This window comes from Balaenoptera acutorostrata, chromosome 11 (genome assembly GCF_949987535.1).
Source record: "Balaenoptera acutorostrata chromosome 11, mBalAcu1.1, whole genome shotgun sequence".
Lineage (NCBI taxonomy): Eukaryota > Metazoa > Chordata > Mammalia > Artiodactyla > Balaenopteridae > Balaenoptera > Balaenoptera acutorostrata.
This window is the reverse complement of record NC_080074.1, coordinates 37,701,298-37,726,279: the sequence shown is the minus strand read 5'-3', so window position 1 is coordinate 37,726,279 and position 24,982 is coordinate 37,701,298. Positions and strand designations below refer to the sequence as shown.

The 24,982-nt window shown below is 38.4% G+C and overlaps 2 protein-coding genes and 1 pseudogene across 4 annotated transcripts in view; 1 reads left to right on the top strand and 2 right to left on the bottom strand.

Annotated features, from left to right (window-relative positions):
• Positions 1-1,109: 1,109 nt before the first annotated feature.
• Positions 1,110-6,281, bottom strand: CCDC59 (coiled-coil domain containing 59). Its single transcript, XM_007194948.3, has 4 exons — positions 6,005-6,281; positions 4,692-5,028; positions 3,487-3,586; positions 1,110-1,746 (listed from the first exon to the last, which is right to left on the bottom strand). Exons 1-4 carry the CDS (start codon positions 6,156-6,158, stop codon positions 1,585-1,587), a joined length of 753 nt encoding a protein of 250 aa, XP_007195010.2. The 5' UTR covers positions 6,159-6,281; the 3' UTR covers positions 1,110-1,584.
• Positions 6,282-6,342: 61 nt separating this feature from the next.
• The window catches only part of METTL25 (methyltransferase like 25), a 256,001-nt gene continuing 237,361 nt past the window's right edge, over positions 6,343-24,982 (top strand). For all 3 annotated transcript variants that reach the window (XM_057556528.1, XM_007194949.3, XM_007194950.3), the window contains exon 1: positions 6,343-6,604. In XM_057556528.1, coding sequence (XP_057412511.1) covers positions 6,343-6,604 — 262 coding nt within the window. The remainder of the gene's footprint in view (positions 6,605-24,982) is intronic.
• On the bottom strand, positions 8,890-9,793 carry LOC103015272 (LIM domain-binding protein 2-like; annotated as a pseudogene).

Here is a 24,982-nt window from a genome sequence, read left to right as displayed (position 1 = left end):
ACGTCTTTATTGGAGTGTAACTAACTGCTTTACAATGGTGTGTTAGTTTCTGCTTTATAACAAAGTGAATCAGCTATACATACACATATATCCCCATATCTCCTCCCTCTTGCGTCTCCCCCCTTGTACTTTTTTTTAAGTTTTTTTTTTAATTAATTAATTAATTTATTTATTTATGGCTGCATTGGGTCTTCGTTTCTGTGCGAGGGCTTTCTCTAGTTGTGGCAAGTGGGGGCCACTCTTCATCGCGGTGCGCGGGCCTCTCGCTATGGCGGCCTCTCTTGTTGCGGAGCACGGGCTCCAAACATGCAGGCTCAGTAGTTGTGGCTCACGGGCCTAGTTGCTCCGCGGCATGTGGGATCTTCCCAGACCAGGGCTCGAACCTGTGTGCCCTGCATTGGCAGGCAGATTCTCAACCACTGCGCCACCAGGGAAGCCCCCCCCCCCCCCCCACCCCGCTTGTACTTTTTAAATGCAGAATGCTCAGTAGAGTGGGAGGACTTACCAAAACCTTAATGCAATATTGGGCTGCATCTGTTACCACTTATAAAGGATTGCACTTTACTATGCTATGTTTTACGAGTATTATTGCAGTTCTTTTGTTTTAATGATGATAACCAGGCCTTTCTCATTTTGCAGTGATTGCAAGGAGGCAGGAGAAGCAGTATTCCAGTACTTTCCTTTGGCTCACAAACCTACCAACAGAGGCAACATTGGTAAGGCCCAGTAACAATGTTCTTACATGACAGGGTCCCACAGGATCTGGAAAGCTTAATTCCTGCTGTGACACTGCTGCGTTACCATCATCATTCAAAAAATATTACACTAGCAAGCTATGTACATCCACTTAAGGAAAAGATTATAAATATCAAACTCTGCTTTATAAAGACCTCACTATAATATGGTGGGGACTGAAGGTATAAACCTGCTTACAGGTTTCTGGAAAGACCATCCCCCTATAAAATGTACTTAATTCAAAATAAATTAAAAAGTCGAAGGGGAGTCTCTGCCTCCTTCACCATTCCATTACTATGGAATTTCAAAACCGTAATAGTTGATTGCTAAATTTAAACATTTGATTGAAATGATTTGTTGAAAGCTCTGCTCCCTTATTTTCAAAACAAACACTTTATTTCATCTGAATTTCATATGGTATAAAAGTTATTACATGCTTGAATCTGTTGCTCAAATAGCAGGTTCTTTCAGTTCCTTTTTTTTTTGGCCATACCAAGCAGCATTCGGGATCTTAGTTCCCCGACCACGGATGGAACCTGTGGCCCCTGCAGTGGAAGCGTGGAGTCTTAACCACTGGACTGCCAGGGAAGTTCCCTCTTCCAGTTTTTAAGGCCAACCTTCCTTCAGCAGCAAATAAATAAGAAACAAATCATATATAATGCAGAGCATATATAGAAAATTTTCTTTTAGAAAAACAAACATATTTGGACATTTTATATTGAGTATAGCTTAGCAATCCAGTCTGTGTTGACAAATTTAGTTAACTGTTAGGAGGGACAGTACATACAGAAGAGAACTCAATAGCCAGCAGATATTTTAACACTTGATTAATCAGGCAACATGTCTGACCTAATTTTTTTCTTGTAGTTTTTTTAGAAGATACTCCATTTGTAAATTCAAGTTTGGTTGCCCCTTTTTAGTCTTTTTGTTCAATATTTTGAACACTTCCATTTTCTTCTTTTTGTAGAGCCTTTGAGCATCTTCTCTCTCTTGTTTTCTCCTCTCAAATTCCTGAAATTATTAACATGTATAATTTTCATTAGTAATAAACAATAGATATTGTTCAATAATTTTGTTGAAATAGCTATCACCATGCAAACACTTCAGGTTTGTCTTATATTTTGCAAAATGTGAAGTGTTACTCGTAAGTGCAGCAGTGTACCCTCTGCCGCTATGATACATGCTATGCCATAGAATAATGTAAAGTTATTAAACAATTTTAATTATTTGTATACAAATAAAATTAAAGCACAGAAGAAAGAAGGCACATTTATTTAATGGTTTCACATTTAATTAGATCCACTGAAGAGTCAGAAGTGACGTTAGAGGTTATCTAGTCCATGTAACACAAATCATTTCCAGAATATCTGGTATTCTTTTTAATTTGCCATCTGATCCAGATTTAATTCAAGAAGCATTTATTGACTACAAACTATATATATGTAAAATATTGTGCTAGGTATTATGGTTTTGATTATTTAAGAATTATCATGCTCATTTGATTTGCAAAGATAAAGACTCAAATTCATTGGAGTTTAAAGAAAAATAATTTGAAGTTATATAGACCTGAAAGTCACTACTTGAAATACAATATTCTTAAATATAAGTTAAAAATTCTTAAATAATGCAATATGTGAACTGTTTTTCAGTTTCCCCTGTAACGCACATAGCCCCCAAATGACACAGCCTTACGTTTGTACGGTGACATAATTAACAAAGTGCTTTCATGTATGTCACAGCATAGTCCATTCTTTTAAAACTTCCTATGCTAGGATCTATCTTCACCTTACGGATAAGGGGCTGATGCTCAATTTTCACGATTACAAAGATGTAACATTTATATATACATAAAGGAAGTTTTTTTTGAACTAGTAAAATGTTTTACAGTATAATGGTCCATATTTCATCTGGTATACTATTTCCAAAGGTGGCAGGTATCAGAAGGTTGGTTAAAAATATGCATAATCTTAACAAACTATGAAACAAAGGTCCAGTTTTTCCATGGAGAAATGTTTCTGCTTTACCCTAGTCTGCCATCGGTTTAAGAATAATCATACGAATTTTAGATGTTAAACTTCCAGATTTCTTAATTACACAATTTGTAAAGCTAAGACATAAAAGAAATTATATGTCAGCGCCATCTTTGGGGTATTTTTGATTGATGTGCTCTCCTTTTTAAAGTGATAGATTAATATAGCTTCAATATAATAAACAAGAATTATCCACAAATAAAATAATTTTGTTGAAGCTGTGGATACTTTTGTTCTGCTCATTTGAAAAAGGCTGTTATAATTTTGGGTTTCTGAATGATAACAAAGTGTGGTAACTTTTTGCTAAGTTAATCTAGTAACGTTTTTAATAAGCAAGACCAACTCTTTAATGTAAATTTATGAAAATCATCTACTTTTTTTAAAATTAGTAGTTCTCAAATTTTATTATGCATAATCTCTTGAGGCACTTGTTAACTATCTGGACCTTACTCTTGAGAAACACTGTCCCAGATGCTCATATTATTAACCTATGAGCAGTACCTTTAAAATCCTATTCTTGACTACTACTATCACCTCTCAAGGGTAATATAAACAGTCAAGGAATCTGAATGTTGAAATTCTCCAGCTCTTCTCAGATTATTCATTTACTCAGCAAGTATTTACAGAGGGCATACTATGTGCCCCATATTAAGAAGAAAAGCTTACATATACACTTAGGATGAAGAAACATGAATCTAAATATTTTAAAAGTAGATCTTACTTGTCTCTTAGCAGCACGCTTAGCTTGTATCTGCTCATACTCTTCCTGTGCTTTTTGATTTGATGTTTTCTTTTTATTTTTCTTTGGAATAGTAATGGAACTTTGCAAGATAAATGAAAACAAATCACAAGTATTAAAAATAATATAAGCAAAATTATGACACAATTATGTCAAATAGCACTTGTATAGTCAAATCTCACTAATGCAACTTAAGGGGTGGGGGTGAAGAGAATTTGAAAGAAAGAGGACATTAATTTTATCAGTAAAATGTCCAAATAACATATTAGAAATTTTGTTACAGCTTTCAAGATACAGAAAATAGTAAATGGAAAGTCTTGGAGAAATATTTCAACCAGGGAAAATACAGAAAGCTCTGAAAGATCTGAAAATGTTTAAAAACAGGAAACCACATATGAATGGTAGAAATGACAGACTGAAAAAGGCATTAATTTGAAGGACGTTATGAAGGACCTTGTGGGTGTACATGAACTTTAATCCCAAAGTTCTTTGACCAACTTGTCTCTATTCCATTTTATTTGTTTTTTTAATTGCAACCAAGTCTATGTCCTCTGGGGAAAAAAAAAATCCAGGTTAATAATAACAGTAGTAGTAGCAGTTAACACTCATGTAGCACTTCCCATGAATCACATGCCTTTTTAAACACCTATATTAATGAACTCATTTAATCTTCACAACATCTGAAATAGGTCTAAGATACCATAGTCCGTAAATAATCCATTCTGGGGTTGTACAACATAGCAGCTATAAATTACATACTTACTATTATTATTTGCATTTTAGAGAAGAGGACATTGGGCACCAACATATTAAAGCCAGCTCCAAAGTCCACGATGTTAAGCACTACACTATAATACCTCTCAAAAATTAGATTTTTTTAAAAAACATACATTAATAACAGGAGTTAACCATGGTCCAACCAAGTAAGTTAAATGTACTTGAGAGGCTGAAATCTAAAACCCAGGTCTCTTAATTCCCATTCCATTACTTCTTCTATTAAGCCTACCTGACTTATAGTCATTTAAGCTAACATGAAAGCCTCCGTGAAAATATTTTCACATAATTACCCGTGACTTCTAATATGCCTTAAGGAAAATCCCAATTACTACAGAAATTGTTCTGTAATCTCTTTCCTAAAACCCTACTTACATCTACAATGAAGAATTTCAAAAGATGGTAATACATACTTTATTCTTATGCTACATTGTTCTTCTGCATGAGGCTGCTCAATGCTACAATGTTCTTCACACAAAGCTTGGTCAATGCTACACTGCTCTTCTGGCAAAGGCTGATCAACTTGTTCTTCTGACAGAGGCTGGTCAACTTGTTCTAACAAAGACTGGTCAGCTTTTCTAAGCTGCTTCCTGAGTCTTTCCTCTTCAGCTAAATAGAGATGTTTCAGATGATCAGGGTACCGATCTGTGAACTGGGATTCCCGTGAGGTTTGAGCCTTCTTTTCCCTCCATATCAACTTCTTGTAATTTTGCTGAATTTTTAGTTTTCTTCGAAATGCAAAGCCTTGTCCTGTTGAAGAATATGTCAGTCATGAATTGCTTTCTGAGAAAATAATTTGCATGAAAAATGTAGTTGCTAAATTAAAATTAAAAACTTTTTACATCATCACGTTTAGATGCTAGAATTACATTATGTTTTGCTTTAAAACGTTATTTCAAGAAAACAAGTTTAAGCTAATGGAATAAACAGTATACTGGTCCTTCGCAAAAAGACCAGGCTAACAGTAATTGTGCAGAACTAAAGAATCTCAAAGAAGGAAAAAAGACTAGAGTGTTGCACAACTCCAACTTATTGTATTCACAAATCAAACAGATTTCTTAATTCATCTAAAACACTTAACTTAGGTCTTCACTAAATACCTGCGGGAAAAAACCCTCACATCTATTACCTTACGTTAGAGAAAATACTCTACGACTGATTTTCTAAAGTAATTCAACGCAAACGAGGAAAGACGGTGTACAACTTTCTCAACAGCAATTATCAGAAAACTATTTAAGATTTATACATTCCAAATGGGTTTTAAAAGTACTTACAAACAGCAAGACAAAATGAAAAACACAAACTAAAACGAAGCACATAAACACAGTAAGAGAAGACTGGAGGGCTCTGGGGTATTTGTCATCAGCAAGACGGTGGGGCAGTACATTTCCGGCCCCGCCTTCTATCCTTTACCGTAATACATGCACAAATGGACTCATAGATTCTCTCTGCTTACGGTTTCACGGGGAAATTGTAGAGAAAAAGAGTTATCATTAAAAAATGGGATTAAGTCGAGGAAAATGTTGAAAGATTTAGAGCAACACTGCCTCGCCTTCCCATCCAGAACTCTGAGAAGCCCACGGCTTCAGCAGATTTAAGAATAGATTTCTCTGCCCCAAGTACGGCTCGGTCTGGTTCCTAAATCCTTCCCAGCTTGGGCGGATCGCGTATCCTAAGATTTCGCAGGCCCGAGGACTTGTAAAAGCCTGCCTTCTTACATACATACCCTCGCGAACGCTCCCCGCGAAGGCTTGCGGATGATTAGGTCGCCACGTCCTCCGTTTCATATTCTTATTTCTGAATCCGACCAGTGAAACTCCTTCGCCACGCGTCCCAAAGCTCCCTCTCTGACCCCTTGCTGCATGCCTTACCGGCGCCATGGCACCCCAACCGCGGCGCCAGAAAAACACAACTGGCGCGGTAAAAAATACGTCATCAGGCAGAAGCAATCAGCCGCCCACCCACAGTCCAGATCGGAATTCTACTTATCCGGCCTACACTTTCCACTGAGCCCTTGCCTTTTGGCCACGTTTGCGCCACCTACAGCCCGGGAGGGTGGGCGTCATGGCGGCTTCTGGGCCGCTCCCGGTGACCCAGGACCTGTCCACGTTGCGTGCCAAGTTGCAGGGGCTGCTGCGGTTCCTGACGGAAGCCCTGTCCATTTCCAGTGCACATACGGTGGACTTCTACACGGAGTCCGTGTGGGAGCAAGTGGTCGACTTGCCCCCGGAGACAGTGCTGGCGGCACTGAGATCGGCGGCGGAGGCGGAGGCGGAGGCCCAGCCCTCGGAGGCGCGCCTCCAGGTGGAAGCCGAGAGCGGATCAGGTGAATGGCTGGTGGGCGGGGCGTTCAGGAAGGCGGAGAGACGTCCCGCCCAGTGAAGGGTGGTGTCCCGTAGCGGAAGTCGAGCGGAAAGAGGTACGCGGCGGGGCTGGCACTGGCGGGGCCAGGATGCGCTGCCTGGTAGGGAGCGGAGCCCCTTCTCCGCTTCCTGGCGGCGTGCGGCGGGACGCTCCTCCCGAATCCCCTGTCTTCCATGGGTGCTTGTGTATTTCCACAGTTTAAAGAGAGCAAGAAACATTGCTAGGACTTTTCTTCATTTAGTAATTCAACAGTCATTTTCTTAACTGGAGGGGAACAGTGCTTATAGATTGCACGTGGAGCACAGCAGAAGCTAAATCAACACCTAACAATCAAGATCATTTCAAATGGTGATTATGGCCAAGAAGAAAATAAAACCAGTCAACTGTGATAGCGACTGTGTGAGGAGGCTGCTTTCACCTGGTTGGTCATGAGCATGAGAAGGCGCCGGCCTGCAGTGAGCCGCAGGAAGGGATTTAAAGCCCACGGAATTGCGGAGGCCCTGGGCAGGAAAGAGCAGGGCGGGTTGAGGTTCAGATGCCTGAGTGGCTAAAGCCAGGTGCCGGGCAGTGGCAGGTGCGGCCAGGGAAGTAGGCAAAGCTGGATCGTGCGGGGCCCTCTGGGCCTCGGAAGGATACTGGGTTTGAAGTAGGATGAGAAAGCTTTGGACCATTTAGTCAATATAGTGCTTTAATATACTTTACATTTGAAAAGATAACTGTGATAGTTATTTGAAGAACAGACTAGTAGGGCAAATCTGAGAGGCCAGTTAGAAGGCCATTTCAGTAATACAAGGAAGAGATGAGACGATTGTGGGCTGGGATGGTAGTAGTGAAGACCGGGAATATTTGCTATCTCTTTTGAAAACTGTTTATAAAATATCTACTACTGAAACTTAGATTCTACTTAAGGCAAGTACATTTTGGAAGTAGTATGATGGGAAGACACCAGCAGGATCCTGGGATTTCTTCTACTTCGTTTCCAGGCGGTCCCAACCTTGCCCTTGCTAGTGAACTTTATTCACTTGAGCATTCTCTGAAGGCAAAGCACCACTAACGGGCCTTCCTATGATAAATCTTGGTAAATAATGGTTTCTTTAAAGTCACTGTTTATTGTTGGAAAGTTAGGCACTTTTTTTTTTTTGGTCGTTAACACAGTTTATTATTGGCACACTTATCAGTAAAGCATACGTAAAATACAGCTGTTTTATAATACACGGATCCACTGTGTCTTTACATGTATAGAGAAACGCATTAATATGCAAATGGAAAAATTAGTTTTTTAATAAAGTTTCACATAAATACACTGGAATTGCTCCCAAAGAAAAGTCCCTATAAAAGAACCAGGTTAGGGCTTTACAAAATATTATACAGGAAATATACTATGAAAAGAAACAACAGTCAACTCAGATACAACAAAAAAAAACACAAAAGAGTTTCAGATTTATTAAACTGCTCACAAAATTAATGGATTACATGGCTTGAAAATATTTGGATCAACAGAAATTTTACAAACGCCTACATTCTCAAGGAGCCAAGTGCCTTTCTTTACATAAAAATCAGCCTTGGTGTCTTTGATGACAAAAAGACATTTCTTGTTTCAGCACTCGGGCTCGACTGAACCAACTCAGGATCAAGGACCAATTGACATTAGCTCGGCCATAAATTACCCTGCTGGGCCCTCTTAGCTGTTACCCAATGAAAGAAAAGGTGAAGGGGAAAAAAAAAAGGTACATTTAAATTACTTTCCAAAAGTGGATTTTTTTCCTTTTCTTTTTTTACTGAAACAAGTAACTCTCAGATGCAAGTCAAAAAGCAGAAAATATTTTACAATATTAAAAAGTCTATCTGTAGTTGGGTTCGGCATAGAATGAGATCCTGAGCACTGAGAGTTTATTGACAATATGGCGTTTGTTGGATGGTTGGGTGGGGCGGGGGGGGGGGAATGAAATTAACAAATGTGGTTAAAACCGAGCCAGGAGAAGCCTAGCTTTTGCTCTTATTTTAATTATGATCACTGCCAGTATCTGTGTTACCTGTGAAGGCCTCCAGGGAGGGGTCATGGAAGTTTATTTGGACCGATCCTCTCAATTAAAAAAAAGAAAGAAACTCAGATCCCTGCGGTTTAGAAATAGGTATTTGCATGGAAAAGTTTTAATGTCTCTTCCTTTCTCTGCTGTGAGTAAGGATCTGCAATAGTGATTGTAACTCACAGGGGCTATGGACAGTGGATTCTGGAGCTGGTCAGTCTTACTGGGAAGCTTGGGGTGGGGGGTTTTCTGATTTGGTCTCTTGAGTGGTGGGAGGTTCACTGTTCCATGGGCTGCAGTTCCCCAGGGCGGGTGAACTGGTGAAGTCTTCCTCGCCGTCCATGCCGTGGGCTGCATCATACTGCGTGTTTTCTAATCTAGTGATAAGCCTTTCGTCCTCGTCCCCAAACTCACCTCCCATCAGAGTTGACTCTCCTACCACCATCACATCCTGTGAGGAGGACTGGAAGTGACTCCTTCAGGGCCTCTCAATGCTTCTCCTTAAGTTGGCCAGAAGGGGTCACTGCTGTTGAATGACACAGGTCTCCATCCCTCCCAGGGTTGAGGCTGCAGTTCAGGATCGCTCCTAGCCCAGGTACCTGACTGGACAGACGCAGGTTGGCAGCTGGCGTCTTCTTCTTGCCGCCTGTGCTGTTGGCATTGTTCCCAGTGCCGCTGCTGGAGGTGCTGCTGGTGGAATTTTTTCTTTTTGTCTGTTTCGTTGTCGGTTGCCTTGTGGGTTCTGGCGGCGCCACCATCCGCTGCCACTTCTGAAACAAGCAGGTCTTCAGGCAGTCTGGTGGACGGAGGTTGTAAGTTTTATGTCTGGACATCAGTTCCTGCATTGGCTCCAGTATTACACACAACCTGAGGTAGTTGACGGTGAAATCTGTTAGCCCCGTCCTGGTGATGTTTTTGGACAGCTGATCCAGGACCTGAGGACCTTGTGCATGCATGGCAAGAATGCTCCTTGGGACTAACTCTCAGTATTGTCTAATGGTAAAGTGCCACGTTTTTATTCTCATGAGATCATCAAAGGTGAACTCCAAGATCAGTCTGCCTTCCGTACACACCTTGGTAAACATGGGCTTCCCGCGCTGGGTGACCATCGCACGCTGGCCTCAGGCCACCGTGATGGATGAGCTGTGGTAGGATTCTTTCGAGTGTTTGAGAATGTAATACAGGTCAGTATTACACACACAGTGCTAAAGTAACGGGGGATGAGGGTCCCGCCGGTAGCTGCTAGTGTTGGAGGGTCTCCTGCAGAGGCGGGGGGGTGGCTGTGGCTCACCGTGGGGACGGGGACACTGGCAGCAGAAGTTCTGGGAAGTACTCCTGGGTGTGAGCCCTCCCAGAGTCGGCCATTAGCCCCACCAAAGAGCCGGGTAGGCTCCAGTGCTGGGTCACCACTCTCATAATACCTAATACCTATGATAACGTGGCAACTTAAACTCCAAAAGAGTTTAAGATCATGTCTGTCCTGCTGTATTCCAGCACCTAGTAGAATATCTAGCATGCATAATTAAATACTCAATGACTATTTGTTGAATGAGTTAATGAATGACTCATTCTGGCTTCCTAAAGAGTAAAAGAAACTAATTAAATATGAAGCCCAAGACTTTCATATGGGTTTAGCCTAGGCTTCATACAATGGAAGAATTAGATTGTTTACATATCCTAATAATAACAATAATAAGATTAATTGATATTTACTATTTTCCCTGCAGTGTATTGTTTGTTTGCATATTTTCTCTTTTAATATTTACATTAGTCTGGCAAGATGGGTTCTGTTTTCCCCATTTGTGAAATTGCCAGTTGAGGAGATAATTTACTAGGTGCACAGCTTGTAATGGAGATGCAAGCCTGGGTCATCTGACTCCACAGAGTCTGAGGTCTTTACCACTGTGATAAAGGTTTTTCTGGATTATTTAAGATTGAATTACAAAGGGCATTTATTATCAAAACTGATATTTTTATGACATGGATACATTTCTTATTTTTTGTTTTGTTTTTATTGTTTCCCCTTCAAGAATGTAAGAATTGTTTTGTTCACCGTTGTATCTTTAGTGCCTAGAATGGTGCCTGGTCAGAGTAGGTGGTTGATAAATATTTGATGAATAAATAAATGAATGATGCCACTTATTTGTCCTCTCAGCTAGGAATAAAATACATCTTTTGGGAAACACAACCAATTTTGTGTCAATTCAACAATAATGGAATCTAGACTAGATTATTCACCTTTGAAATGTCTCTGACCCTGACAAATTTTATATACAAGATATTCAATTGTACAAATGGTCTGCCACCTCCAGTATTAAAAATAATGAATTTTTTATAATGTATGCTTGTAAGGAATATTAATTTTTGTTTATGTAAAGATTATGTAAATTTGGACATTTTCTCCATTACTATATGAAGTCTACTGTTTGTGTCAGAGAAGAGTATTTTTTGCTCTTTGACCAGATTTGTATCTTATTAAAGAATTGTTAGTTTCTCTATAAGTATAATTTAGCACTTAATGTTTATACTGTTTAGTCAGACAGGGTACAGATTCCAATTCTTCCAGCTCTGTGACCTTGGGGAAGTTTGTTCATTCATTCATTCATTCAGGGAACATTTACTTAGTGTCTTCTGTGTGCCAGTACTTTCTTAGGAGCTAGGGAAATAGTAGTAAATAAAGCAAATAAAAATCCGCATCTTCATCTTGCTTGCATTCTAGAGGGAATAGAAATAATTTTTTTAAAGTGCCACAGAGAAGAATCAAGTAGCAAAGAGAGGAGTAAATAAGGGGATGGGCAGGAGGAATATATGTTTGCAATTGTAAATAGGTTGTCCTAACAAAACTTCATGGAAATAACTCTGGACAAAAAATCTAAATAAGGAGAAAATTGAGTCATGAAGCTATCTGGAGGCAGAGCATTCCAGATAGTGAGAACAGGGAGCGCAGAGGCCCTGATGTGGGAGCAGGCGTGGTGTGTTCCAGGAGCAGCAAGGAGACCTAAATGGATTTCCTTTAGGGTCTCACAAGAAGTATGGTTTTCTGCCAGCTTGATATGAGGAGTTACAAATAAACACAGTTCCCAGAGCTGCACTGAGTTAATGCACAGTGTGTGAAAGTACAGTAGCATATGTTTGGCATAATCATTTGGTATTTTATGAGACCAAGTTGTTTCTGAAAATCCTCAGTGTAGCCATTTCAGTAGATTTCTCTTGCCAGGTCATATTCTGGCCTGGTCAGAGTCCTGAAAGTTTCTTTTCCTCTGTTCATCTAAAAAGAACTAGAGAGAAAACAATCTTGATTCTCCACAATTAAAAAGGAAAGATGGTGAAAATAACTGTATTTTAAGGGCATAAATTATGGGTGTTGTGGTTTGAATTGTGTCCCCCCCCCCCCCAAATTCATAATTCGAAGCCATAACCCTCAATGTGACTATGTTTGGAGATAGTCTTTAAAGAGGTAATTAAGGTTAAAAGAGGTCAAAAGGGTGGTGCCCTAATCCAATAAGAAGAGGAAGAAACGCCAGAAGGGTGCACACAGAGGAAAACTATGTGAGGACCCAGTGAGAAGGCAGTTGTCTGCAAGCCAAGGAGAGGGGCTTCACCGGGAACCAGCTAGCTCTGCCAGCACTTTGATTTTGCACTTCCAGTTTCCAGACTGTGACAGATTTCTGTCGTATAAGCCACCCAGTCAGTGGCATTTTGTATGGCATCTTGAGCAGACTAATGCAGTGGGCTTTGCAGACTGCCTGGTTCAAGTCCTGGCCTCACCGCTTACTCGTTTGGTTAGCTTGGGCTACAACTCTTTGTGCCTCAGTTCCTCATCCATAAAATGGGGATAATTATAGTACCTACTTGATGGGGCAGTCTGAAAGTTATGTGAGTAAATTCATGGTAAGGGTTAAGCGGAATGCCTAACAAAGAGCGGCACTTAACCCATGCATTCACTTGACTAATGTTTACTGAGTGCCTTCTACCTACCAGGCCCTGTTCTGGACCCTACTGTTATGATACTGAACACAATAAAATCCCTGCGTATGTGGAGCCTATGTTTTAGTGAAGGTTGATACCCAGAAAACTGTATACGCGCGCACACACACACACACACACACACACACACACTCGTTTTCCAGGAAGGGAAAGTGAAAAATGGTCTATCTGAGGGAAGAGTGTGTCAGGCCAGGTGAATAGCAGGCACCAAGTGGGAACATACTGGGTGTGCTGGGAGCCCAGCAGAGCCATCCAGGTGAGATTGATCAGAGATGAGGTTTGAGTGGCGGCCTGAGGCAACGTCATGTGGGACTTGCAGACCATACTGAGGGCTTGGCTTTTACTCTGAGTGGAATGGAATGCTCTTCAAGGACTTCATGAGGGGGTATGCTGTGTGATTTATGTCTCAGAGGGATGACCCTGGCTTCTCGGTGGAGAAGATGAGGGAGGAGGAGGTGAGGGTGGAAGCAGGAGGACAGGATAAGGCTATTAAAATAGTCCAGGGTGGGCTTCGGGTAATGGCTGCTTGAAGAGGTCAGGCAGTTCCTCCAGCAGGTAACAATGACAAACACTGACCGGATTATTAAAAACTATTGGAAGGTTCTGGAAGGTGACCAAAGCGGGACAGAAATATGAGCAGAGTTTGCTGTTGGAAAACTGCTACTGATTGGGAAGAACTGTGAATTTATGACTTTCTTGCTGGGGGTGCTCCAAATCCCCCTAGATCTGGCAGTGGAAAACGACATTCTTCCCAGCTCAAGATGGCCACGACAGAGTTCAGAGATGAGAGCAGATGGAAATTTAAGGAGCACATTCTGGAAGGAGGGCCACAGAAGGGCTGAGATCTAAGATGTGAGTATAAACTCTGGCTAAAACCCTGGATGAAGTATAGACACACCCACACCCACCCCCAAACACACACACACGTGTGCACAGGTGGGCACGGGAGACTAAGAGAATACAGCAAAAACACTGACGAAACTAGGGGGATGGTGAACCCTTGAAAGGCAGAGCTCCTGGCAAGATGTGCAGACTTGCTGCACCTTTGACAGAGTATATTCCCCAAGCTGTGTACACAGCTTGGGTGGCAAAAATCGAAAGCCTGATTGAATTTCTGTATCAATGGGCAGAATTCAGGGCTGGCAGAGCAACTGGAAATTTAGGCTGGGGAGCGTTGGAAACAAATGTAACCGCAGAGAGGATGAGCCCCCCAATCTGACTATCAAATCCACCCAAATCTTTATCTGCCTGCTGAACTACACAGGCTCAGGGATACCCTCAGGGGGCAGGCTAATAAATCAGCAACTAAGCAGAGACACCAGCTGCTGCACGCTGAGGGGGAGATAGATTTCAGTCTGAGTCCAAGCAAGTTCACTTCTTAGTAGAATAACAACAACAAAATCCTTAGAAAAACAAAATAGATCCACTACAATAAATTATCCACAATTCTGCTTTTCAACCAAAAACTACTAGATGTGCAAAGGAACAGGAAAGTATGACTCATACTCAGGAAACTGATTCCAAGTGAGCCCTGATGCCGGATTTAAGTAGCTGTGTCCAGAGAATTAAAAGAAAGTGTGACCCAAGGGGGGAGAAAATGAGTTAATAGGAGCTGATCCTGATTGGGCTCAGATGTTGGATTTAAGTGGCTATCATAAATATGTTCAAAGAAATAGAAGAAAACAGCCTAAGAATTAAAGGGAAACACAGTATTAATATTAATTATACGACCTCCCTTATAATTGTTTTCATTGGAAGAGTACACACTCATTGACAATTATATTAATGTTACAAGTGACCTGTTGCTGATAACACGCTCTCACACAGTTTCTGTGGGGTAGGAATTCAGGAACAGATGAACGGATGGACCTGGCTTAGGGTCTCACGGTTTCACAGTCCACTTGCTGGCGGGGCTGCAGTTGCTGAAGTTGGTTGAGGTTGGGGAACTCGCCTCCACAATGTCTCACACAGGGGGGTAGTGGGTGCTGTCTCTTGGCACAGGGCCTCAGTTTCTCACCATGTGAGCCTCTCTGTGGGGCTCCTTTCATGGAAGCCGTTGTGTTTGCACGATGTTCTTGTTTTTGTCTGTGCTCAGTCATGGTTGTGGACTTGGCATGGTCACAGACTTGGTCTGATATTGGTGTACTACTGTAAATGCTTTCATATTTAATAGGGAAGAGTGTGGTCCGTGTGCCAGCGCCAGTTGCACCCCAGCTATAAGCTGCTCTCTCTCTGTCACAGCTGATTGTTATTTTTTTCCTTTTTCACAAGTGTATTACCTATCTTACAAAGTTGTAGTAAAGCTGAAAAATGATGTAATATGGCTCCTAAAATAGAACTGGGAATACAGCATGGATTCAATAAGTTGTGGCTAATAAATGATGAGGGTTGTGGTAATGATGATGTTGGTGGTGATGGTGTAATTAGGTCTTTCTTTCCTTGGAAAAAATAAATTGTCAAGAACTTCTGGAAATGTATGAACTCCTATAATACCCCATATACTCTCCCATATCAACACCTGTCATCCTGGTGTCATTGTCCACTGGCTTGTCCCTATCTGCAGCTAGATTATAAACTCTAAAAGCAAAAGTACAGTGTTTGCCTTTTTCAGTTTTGTGTTCTTAGCACATTGAACAGTTTCTGGCATATAGATGAGTAAATTATTCTTGAAGAATGAAGTGAAGCATAGATCTATAAAGAATGTTATTGAAGGTACCCGTGGAAATATGGTACTGAACTAGATAGCTGTGGTGTGATTTCTGCCCATATTATGTTTGTCGTCATTGTTTTTGTATGACTCGATCCAACTCATAGGTTTTTTACCTTAATTTGCTATTCTTTTCCTGTGTGAAAATGCAGTACTTCATTCAGTACACTGAAAATTACAGAAAGATACCATGGGAATCTGGGGATAAAATCAAGGCAGGCATCATTTCAGGCTAAAATTTATGAAAGTTTATCACATATATGGGTGAGATTAACCATCTGCAGAAAAAAGCCAGTAGTGATAGTTTCTAAATACTTTATTGATAAAACAGTCTCCTATATCTCATCTCAGGGATTAAGATTTTGTTTTCCCCACTTCAAGGGAACTAGGCTGTGTCCTTAGGAAGTAATGACTACATATATAAATCTGTAACATTCTCAAGTGAATTATCTTTTGGTCTTCAGGAGTTAATTGGTCTTCATAAGTATAGAAAAATCTTCCAAAAGGCAAAACGGAAGAGATTCTGAGTTAGGATAGCCAAAATATTTTATGAAACCAAAATAGATCATGACTACACAGGACACTCAAACAGCTACCCAGCTTGATTAAAATTTTCTTTAAGAATATCTGGCTTTATTTGTTCTAGTTGTAATTCTAAAATTAGGAGACAGTGTCTCATCAAATGAATGATATGGGTTATCTCAATGTAAAGTAATAAGTTTATAAAGCCAGTTTCTTATAACTTTGCTTAGAATCAGTTGTGGAAAACCTATTCAGCTCTCAGGAAATCCAGGTTTCTGTGCCTGCAAAGCCATCCTCTGTGACTTTGCCAAAGCCCAGGGCTGCTCTAAGACTCTGCCAGAGCCTCCAGGGCCTCCCTTGACTCTCTTCTTTCAGCTTCTTGAGGCCATATGCTACTTCTCCTGTTTCTTGTTATCGTCACTTACATGATCCTTACCAGGATTGGGTGCTGAATAAATGTTTAGAATTGGTTCCTTTTGGTGAGCATCTGCATAATTAATTTACTATCATTTTAATTGAACAGCACAGGAAGTTTTTGCCTATGATAGATTATTTTGTTGCGGTTTCTCTTAAAGTATTTTTATTGCATCTCAATAAATTAAATTGCTTCTTGGCCATTCTAAGTATTTTTTTCTTGCTGGTGGTGATGGTGGTGATTATGGTGCATTGAAATTGTGCTCACATTTAATTTGAAACACATGAAGCCAGAAAGCATGTTGGAAATAGAAAGTGAGAACAACAGAAATAATTAGTGTCATCTGTTTTACTCTGTTGTATTTAACTTTTATCCTTTCACTTTCCATATGTATTTTCCTGAACTCTATTTTCCCTTTTTATATTTTTCTGGGTCTTTTTAGCAGCCTTCAAGTGTGGAAATAATTTCACACAACAAAAAGATAGTGGCAACTGTCAGCCCAGTTCCTGGGTTGCTGCTGTAATTATGGGTAAGGGTGACAAAAATGCAAACAAATCTTTGGGAACTCAGGATAATTTGTCATCATATTTTATTTATTTGATATATAGAAAGTGCTTTCCGATTGTTCCTTTTAGATGGGGCCATTTAGAACTTGAATTTATATTCTAGTTTTTAATGGTTACCCCCCCAACTTCTGATTTCCCCCATATCATTCAATTATTAAGAAGTTTAGTAAAACAAAGTTCATGAAAATTCCTCTTATCTATGGCATTTTTTCCCCTCATTCTACTTAAATTATGCTTATACTTAGCCAATCAGAATAAATGTGAGTGTCTTCTATTTGTTTAGATATTCATTTTATGTTGCTTGGTACTTTAATTTATTTATTTATTTTTGTTAGATGGGCATTATCTAAAAAACTCAGACTAGTAAGTTAGACCATCAACAATAAGAGAGGATCTGTTTAGTACTAAAAATACTGGAGAGAAAAGTGTTATCTTTTCAAAGTTAGATTAATTTTAAAACTATGAAATTTATATTAAGAATTAATAGCTATCTACCAATGAATAAAAGAATAATTTTATGTTGTTTTAAATATTTAAAATGATCTCTAGAAGCCAGAGGAAAAATACTTAGTTGAATTGTCTGTTATAATATTAACAATGGGTTAAGTAAAAGGTGAGGAAGAGTAAAAGATAGTGATTCTTAATCTCTTAGGTCACAAATCCCATTAAAAGGCTAATTCAAATGAACACTATCGTACCTCTTCCTTAAAAAGAGGCATATATGCTCACACATAGATGTAAACCTTTACGGATAGCTTTCCGTGATTCATAAGCTTCTTTAGCTCTTAGACCTCAGGATAAGAACCGCTGGTTGAAAGCATTATTAGTATTACAAAGCTCTTTGACTTCATCTTGCTTTAGACCAGCACTTGTACTCATTCTTCTTTTTTTCCTTGTCGCTTTTTGTTCCTTATTATGATATATACTTTCAACATTTCTTTAATCTTTATGAAGTTCTGAAACTTCCCTTGTGAGGGGAACTGCATTTCCGATATAGCCGCAGAGTATTAGACTGGTATCTTTAGGCAATACCAATAACAATTACTGAAAATGAATTCTTCCCTCTTTCTTGATCATTAAAATCAGAATGGCGAATGTAAAGTTTAGGTGGGCATTTTATTTGTTTTTTCTCTATTGCAGTCACCTTAAATAATGGTCCCTAAAGAATAAAATTGATCTGGTTTTTATGAATTTTACACATCATTTACAAAAATTAAACAAGTAAAGAGCAAGATCGGAGCAGGATCTGCTGGAGGTCCGGTAGGAACTAGAGAAAGTGTATATTTAATGCAGATTCCTCTTGCAAGTTCCTTTTACTTGGCAAATGATTATAACTGAATTCAGTTGAGTAGAATAGACACACATCTATTTTGTGTTAATGTTGAAATGTAAGTAATGGAGTTTAGAATAAGAATAGCAGATGAAATTAAACTCAAGTTAATGAAATGTACAATGGAAAAAAGTACAATTTTAAGAGACAAGTGTGACTTAATTTTACTCTCTCAAAATCCCTTATTAGTAATTTAATTTTACTTACAATTACTGTTTACCTGGGACAAAAAGTCCTTTATTTTTCCTGCCTCAATAATAAACAAGCTGTGAAGTCTTTTTTTTTTATTCTTGAAAGCCTGGAAGTCTAGGCCCAAGTCAATGTGTGTATAGAAAGGAAATACTGGTCTTCTCAGTAAGAGATCAATGGCAGTGTTAGTTACTAAGATACTGCCATCCTTGAGGCACTGTGGGGCAGTGGAGCCTACCGTGGTGTTCAGAAAATAGCAGCTGAAAATAGGAAGTGAGATCTCTGTGGTAGGGACAAGAGAAGAACAAAGAGATTGATTTCATAGCACTTACTGCACTGAAATAGGTTCGTTTTTAAAGTATTCTTTACAATTATAAAGCAATTTTTAAAGTTTTCGAATCTAAAATTTATTTTGTATTTTGCTAACAAAATCATATTTGGTTTATTAAATTGAATTTATTTTTCAGACAATATTTACAAATGTTTATTTAATTTATTCTTCAGTGCTTCTAATTTTAAATGGAGTTTGAAGTTGTGGAATTTCTAGTAATCTATCTCTTGGTTTTGGTTATTTTCTGAAAATAGAGACTTCTAATATAGGAAATTAAAACACGATAGTAAAGCAGACTTGAAACTATATTAGGTCTTTAAGGCATGGTCAGGATTATAATCTATCTACTGAATTTCACTTCAAATTTAGTAAGAAATATCATTGGTAATAAAATTCTCCCTTGAGCTTTCAAGCTGATTCTAGGACTTGGTGCCCACTGCTAACCACTGGGCTCCCAAACACTGAGAAATTCTTGCTTTCAACCTGCTTACACTGTAGAACCCAGTGCTGGCTGTTGGACTTGCACGTTGTGTCTCAAGTTGCAGCTTACCTGTCCCTAGTCATGCTTTCATTCAAACAATGGAGGGCTTGCATCCAACTTCCAGAGCCCAAACTTCCTTTCTCCCAGCAGGCCCCATGTTTAGAAACTGAGTGTTTATATTGATCATTGTTTCAAGTTCTTCTCTAGTAGCCTATATGGTATTCTGGGCCTAAATATTTGAGTATTTTACCCCACATTCTTCCAACAAAGTCCCAAGTGCTGTGTTAGGACACTCAGTTACTTAATTCGGACTTTGTGCTTTGGGAGTTGCCTACTATATTCTAGGCACTGTTTTAGGATGGGGTGTGTGTGTGTGTGTGTGTGTGTGTGTAATTAAATACTTACATGTATATATGTATATGTACATATTTACATATATGCCTATGTGCATATATATGTGTATTCCTTGAAATACTGTAAAGTAGATGTTTGCCCCCATTTTATAGATGAAGATATCAAGTCTTAGAGCAGATAAATAGATTGCTCATGGCCACAGAGAGAGAGGCAGTCTGAGAACCAGAATTCAGACCTAGTTCTTGCTCATTCATTTACCCATTCATTCATTGAGTACCTGCTATGACAAGCATCATTCTAGGTTCTCAGGATACAGCAGTAAACAAAAATCTGTGTCCTCTTGCATGTTACTTACTTTGTCAGACGGTGATAAGTGCTATAAAACATTGATACAGGATCAGTGAGGAATGAAGGTTGAGTGAGGCTGCAGTTTTAAATAGGGTTGTCAGAGAAGTTTTCACTGAAATGGTGACATTTGATTAAAGACCTAAAGGAAGTGAGAGAGAGAACCATGAAACTATCTGAGAGAAGATGGTATCAGAGGAAAAAACAAGTGCAAAGACCTGAGTAAGCTCATCCCATGTGGCATCTCAAAAGAATTCTAACTGGGAATTGCTGAGCCCTCTGGAATCCACACTGAACATTCATTGCCCACATGCCTCACAAGTGATAAGACACTATATCCCTTAGATGAATCACGAGTTGTTAACAAATTAGCTTTATCAGGTTCAGTTATTACCTTGCACATAGTAGGCATCCCAGAATTGTTTATTTTTTAACAAGTTTATTTTTTATATACCAAATCATTTTTCTAAACTTCTGTTTCTTTGTATGATATTTTTATTTTCCTTCAAATTAAACTATGAAAAGGGTTTGTTAGAGTAGTAATACTGTGGTTAGATGTTCCTGTTTTTATATTTAATTTGATTTCTGTAAAAACTTAGTTAAATGTGAAAATGCTTTTGAAATGGTTCTGTGTGCTTTATACATTCAGTGTGACGTTAATATTGGCACAATAAGGATATGCATGTCAATTTTTGTTAATTATATCATTCTTTCTAAGAGCATGGTTTACATGTTGAGATAACATTTTTTTCTTTTCATATGCAGCCATAAATTATGTTGGAGCTTATGCAAAAAGTTTCCTAGCACATAATGGAGTGATATAAATTGACTTATTTTAAAAAGCAACAGTATATATTCTGTTTCTTCCTTAAATAGATTATAGGGTTATGGATATATTTAACCATTCATAAAATTTAATATATCCTATATATAATTTTCATAGTTCAGCAAGACAGCTTTAACTTTTGACTGAAGTCTGCTAAACAAGTATAAAAGATTGAAGCCTAAAGTCAACTGTTGGTAGAAGCCAAAACCTTAAAATGTATAATTAAACTTGCATTGAATATAAGTAGATTTCCATTTTAGAAAACATGTTCAATTCAGCTCAACCAACACTTACTGAGCATTCTGCTATGGGAGTTTTATTGATAAGGAAAAAAATCACTACTGCGATAACACTGGTGGTACTAATAGAGTTTGAACCACTGCGGTGATGGGGGGGGGAGGGGGGGTCCCAAATGAAAGACATTTTTACATTAGGTTTAATGGGTGACTGGATATGTGCATTGAGGGTACAAGGAGCATTTAAGATAATGTAGACTTTTAACTTCAGGACTGGGTGACTGATGACACTATTAAACAGGATAGCGAATAGGAAAAGAAAGGTTTGGCGAGCTTGAGAACTTTCAGTTCAGTTTTGGGCCTTTTGAATTGGAGACATCTGTAGGACATGCAGAAATGAGCCCATAACATTTCTATGTCCTTGTGAAGATTGTTATTAAGAGGGCACTGTTGACTTCTTCTTGAAATTCTGGACCACAGGACACTTTTAGGGTGTGTGATAATAACAGTAGTGACCTTTGCCCTAACCCCTGTAACACAGTTAAACGTCAGAATTTAGCACGTAATTGTATTTTATCTTATATCACATTCTAAATGTTTTAAATCACTTTTGTCTCACCTTGTGATTGTAAACATTAGGGCTGAGATGAGGTTTTACACTCTTCTAACAGGCTCAGAAGTACTGTTGAAGTCCCTGTAGTGGCCTCAGTGAAAACTACTACCCCAGAATCTTAGAATTTGTTTCTCTCAGTGTACCTGGTGATGCTACAGTAGTAAATGTATTGAGGAATTGCTTTTGTTCATCCCTTCATTGATTCCCTACTTACTGAATACCTGGTATATGCAAGGTATTATTGCCTTACAACTGGGCATGAGGCAGTAGGGATACTTTGTTTCTAGAAATAGATAACTACAACAACATATTATCATAAAAACTTTTAATTTTCAGAGACTTATCAGTTGTTTTAAATGTAGAAATTACTCTTTTAATTTCATGAAATCTTAAAATCACTTCTGGTAAAGAGGGAGGTGTGGAGGGGAGTGAGGGAAGTGAAAGAATTAAGAAGATAAATGAGTTTGAAACTGTCTTAAGATATTACCATGTATTGATCTCTGCCAGAGGGAATTCTTGTCAGACCTGATTCTGACAGTCAGTCTGCCTAGCACTTTTTTAACTGCTGTCTTTCCTGATTTCATTTGTTACTCACTGCAGTGGCATGTTGATCGAATGTGGGAATTAAGAACAAGGTCTGAGCACAGCCTTGGTTCACATGCCTTGCTACTTAGTGTTTGTGCGAACCTGGCTTAATTGCAGCCTCTCTAAGTTTTGGTTTCTTCCTCTGTAAGTGGGGATATGAGCACGATGTAACTAACTTATAAGTCCGTTCCATTAAATGTCAACTGTTTGGCACAGTGCCTGGCCCATAGTATATGTGCAATAAATATTAGCAATAATAGTGGTGAGATAATTGTGAATCCTAACTGTACTCTGTCTTCCTTAAAGTGCTAGATAATATTCAAGTAAAATACCAGACATTTAGTTTTGAAATTTTATTTATTTTAAATGTCAATATTGTATATTCATTGATTGTTTCTATTTTATTTTTAACTTTGAAACATTATTATTCATTTCTCTATCTTGAAATTTTCATAATCCAACATGTGTATGTATAACCTTTCTATCTTTCCTTGTACATTGATCTCTGCTGTACAAAAAAAAACAAAAAACAAAAAAATGATAGGGATATACTGATATCATATTTAATAGAATTAACTTCTCCCTTGCCTCTCTGGTGCCTTTGCTCGCTCATGCCCAAATAACCTATCTTGTAAGAAACTTCTGTGGGTGTACAAAAAATAAGAGTAAATAAAGACAGAGCATGTAATAAAGCAGAACAAGTACTTCCAGTAGAGGGAGATATTGGCAAAACAATCAAACCACATAATATGCAGGTGCAATGGGTATCAAATTTAAAAATGAAGCTTTCCCTGTGTAAAAAATTTAACTAATTAAGAATTTAAGTAGTAAGTCAGGTAACACTGTGGTTTTTATTTTGCTAGTTGCTAAACCCAAAATCAGTGTGCAAGTATCTGGGAATGCATTATGAGGACTACGGATACTATTACCGTCACCACGGAACTTTTCTCACATACTGTTTCAGAGATAGAAGTAAAGACAAGATCATTGACACCTCTCTCTCTCTCTGAATCTCTAAAAACCGCAAGTAATGGAAGTTATAGGCTGGATCATTTGAAAACAAAGTTACAAAAGCTATATTTTCATAATTCAAAAAGATTTTTTTCACAGAGTTCTAGACTATCTGAATAAACTGGTGTAGCCTTAAATGACATAAGCCAGTGCACTGAATCAGAACACTATCCTTTTTATAAAAGGAAACATTGTTAAAAATTTAATATCTTTGCAGTTTAGATCTCCAGATTTCTGAAATTACTAGGAGGCCTGTAACTAAAAGCAAATTAACAACATTAATTTGGCTTAGATTGGAATTTTTTCAAATATTTTCAGTAGGGTAGTTAAATTGATTTGAAGCTTTACTTTTCCAACAGAAACATCACATTTCTTTCTGTTGGCAACATTGTCCAATAACTGACTACTATAATAGCCCCTCTGCACTTTGAGATTTACTACTCTTATTCTATCACATGCTAAGAAATTGCTGCCCTGGAACTTGAGGATGTTGAGACTGCCCTTAAACCTGAGAGGCTCACTTAATAGTTGACTGAGTTTTCCCCTCTGTATCATGCCTAAATATTTTGATGTGGATTTTATTACTTTTTGGCTGCATTAGTAAATTCAGTTTGTAAAATGTCGAAAGAACTTTATATAATACACAAAATGTATCTTAAATAAATGCACTATAGTAATCTTGTAGTTTAAATTTCTATTTAATAGATTCAGAAATGGAAGTTATACATCTCTGCTGATTTTCTAGTTAATTAATTTGGTAAACATTACTACCATCAACTTAATAGATGTTAGCTTTCAAAAGGTACTGTGTTAAACATGTAGTTTTTAGTTATTTAGTTAGCATTCTGCAAGGCTTCTTCCATTTTCTTGCTTTTAATTTTTGCCAGGGAGCATCATTGTTTTTTGTGTTTAAGTAGGTTTTTATAATTTCATAGGTAACTTTGGAGTATCAGCTAGCTAGAATGAACTTCATAGCATATAGTATGATTTTTCTGATAGGACCTAAGTTGTTCCCAGAATTGCACCATGCTTCTGTAAGGTGAACATTTTGAATACTTTATTTAACCACTGGATGTACTTTTTTTAATTATTAAAAATAATTTTCGGTAAATGGACTACTCCATCCAAAGAGTTTCTTTGAACTACTACATACATATCAGAATGCCTTTTTTTTAAACCTTCATAAATAAATTAATATGCATTAAAAATGGCTATAGGAAAATGAAACTGAACAAATAAAAAGCAAATCTGTACTGATGTGTATCCATTAGAATAGGCAAGATTATGCTACAGTAATAAGCCTAAAAACTCAGTGACTAAAAACAATGAAGGTTACTATTCATGTATGCCACGTGTTCATTGTAGTTTGACAGCAGTGATGCCTTTGTTGTCGTCACTTGGGGACTCAGGCTGAGGCAGGTTCTATCTTGACAATTGCAGTTCTGGGCAAAGAAAATGTAGTGACTCTTGATATTTTTAAAACTTCTGCCTGAAAATGGCATAGTTCACCTTGGCGAGATGTAACCACACCTGAGTTCAACAGGGTGAATGATCCTCGCGCAGAGAGGGACACTGGATGTTGCAAACAGTGTGGCAGTTTACCCTTCTAAAGTGAGCTCTCAGCAACTATCAGTAGTTTCTGTATGAAGCTTAGACAATGTCTGGTTTGAAACTGACTATGGGAAGAAAATGAACTGTTTTCACCTAATCATAACCTGATCAGTTTTAGAAGTCATATTGACAGCGCATTGAACGCATATACACACACGCCCACACAATTCTACATGGTCCAAATGATGCAGGAACTGTTTTACA

Coding starts and splice junctions, on each gene's coding strand:
- CCDC59 (XM_007194948.3), bottom strand. CDS start 6,158: ATGGCGCCGGTAAGGCATGCAGCAAGGGGTCAGAGAGGGAGCTTTGGG. Junction 5,029..6,004: donor CGCGGGGAGCGTTCGCGAGG/GTATGTATGTAA, acceptor ATTCTTCAACAG/GACAAGGCTTTGCATTTCGA. Junction 3,587..4,691: donor CAATGTAGCATAAGAATAAA/GTATGTATTACC, acceptor TATCTTGCAAAG/TTCCATTACTATTCCAAAGA.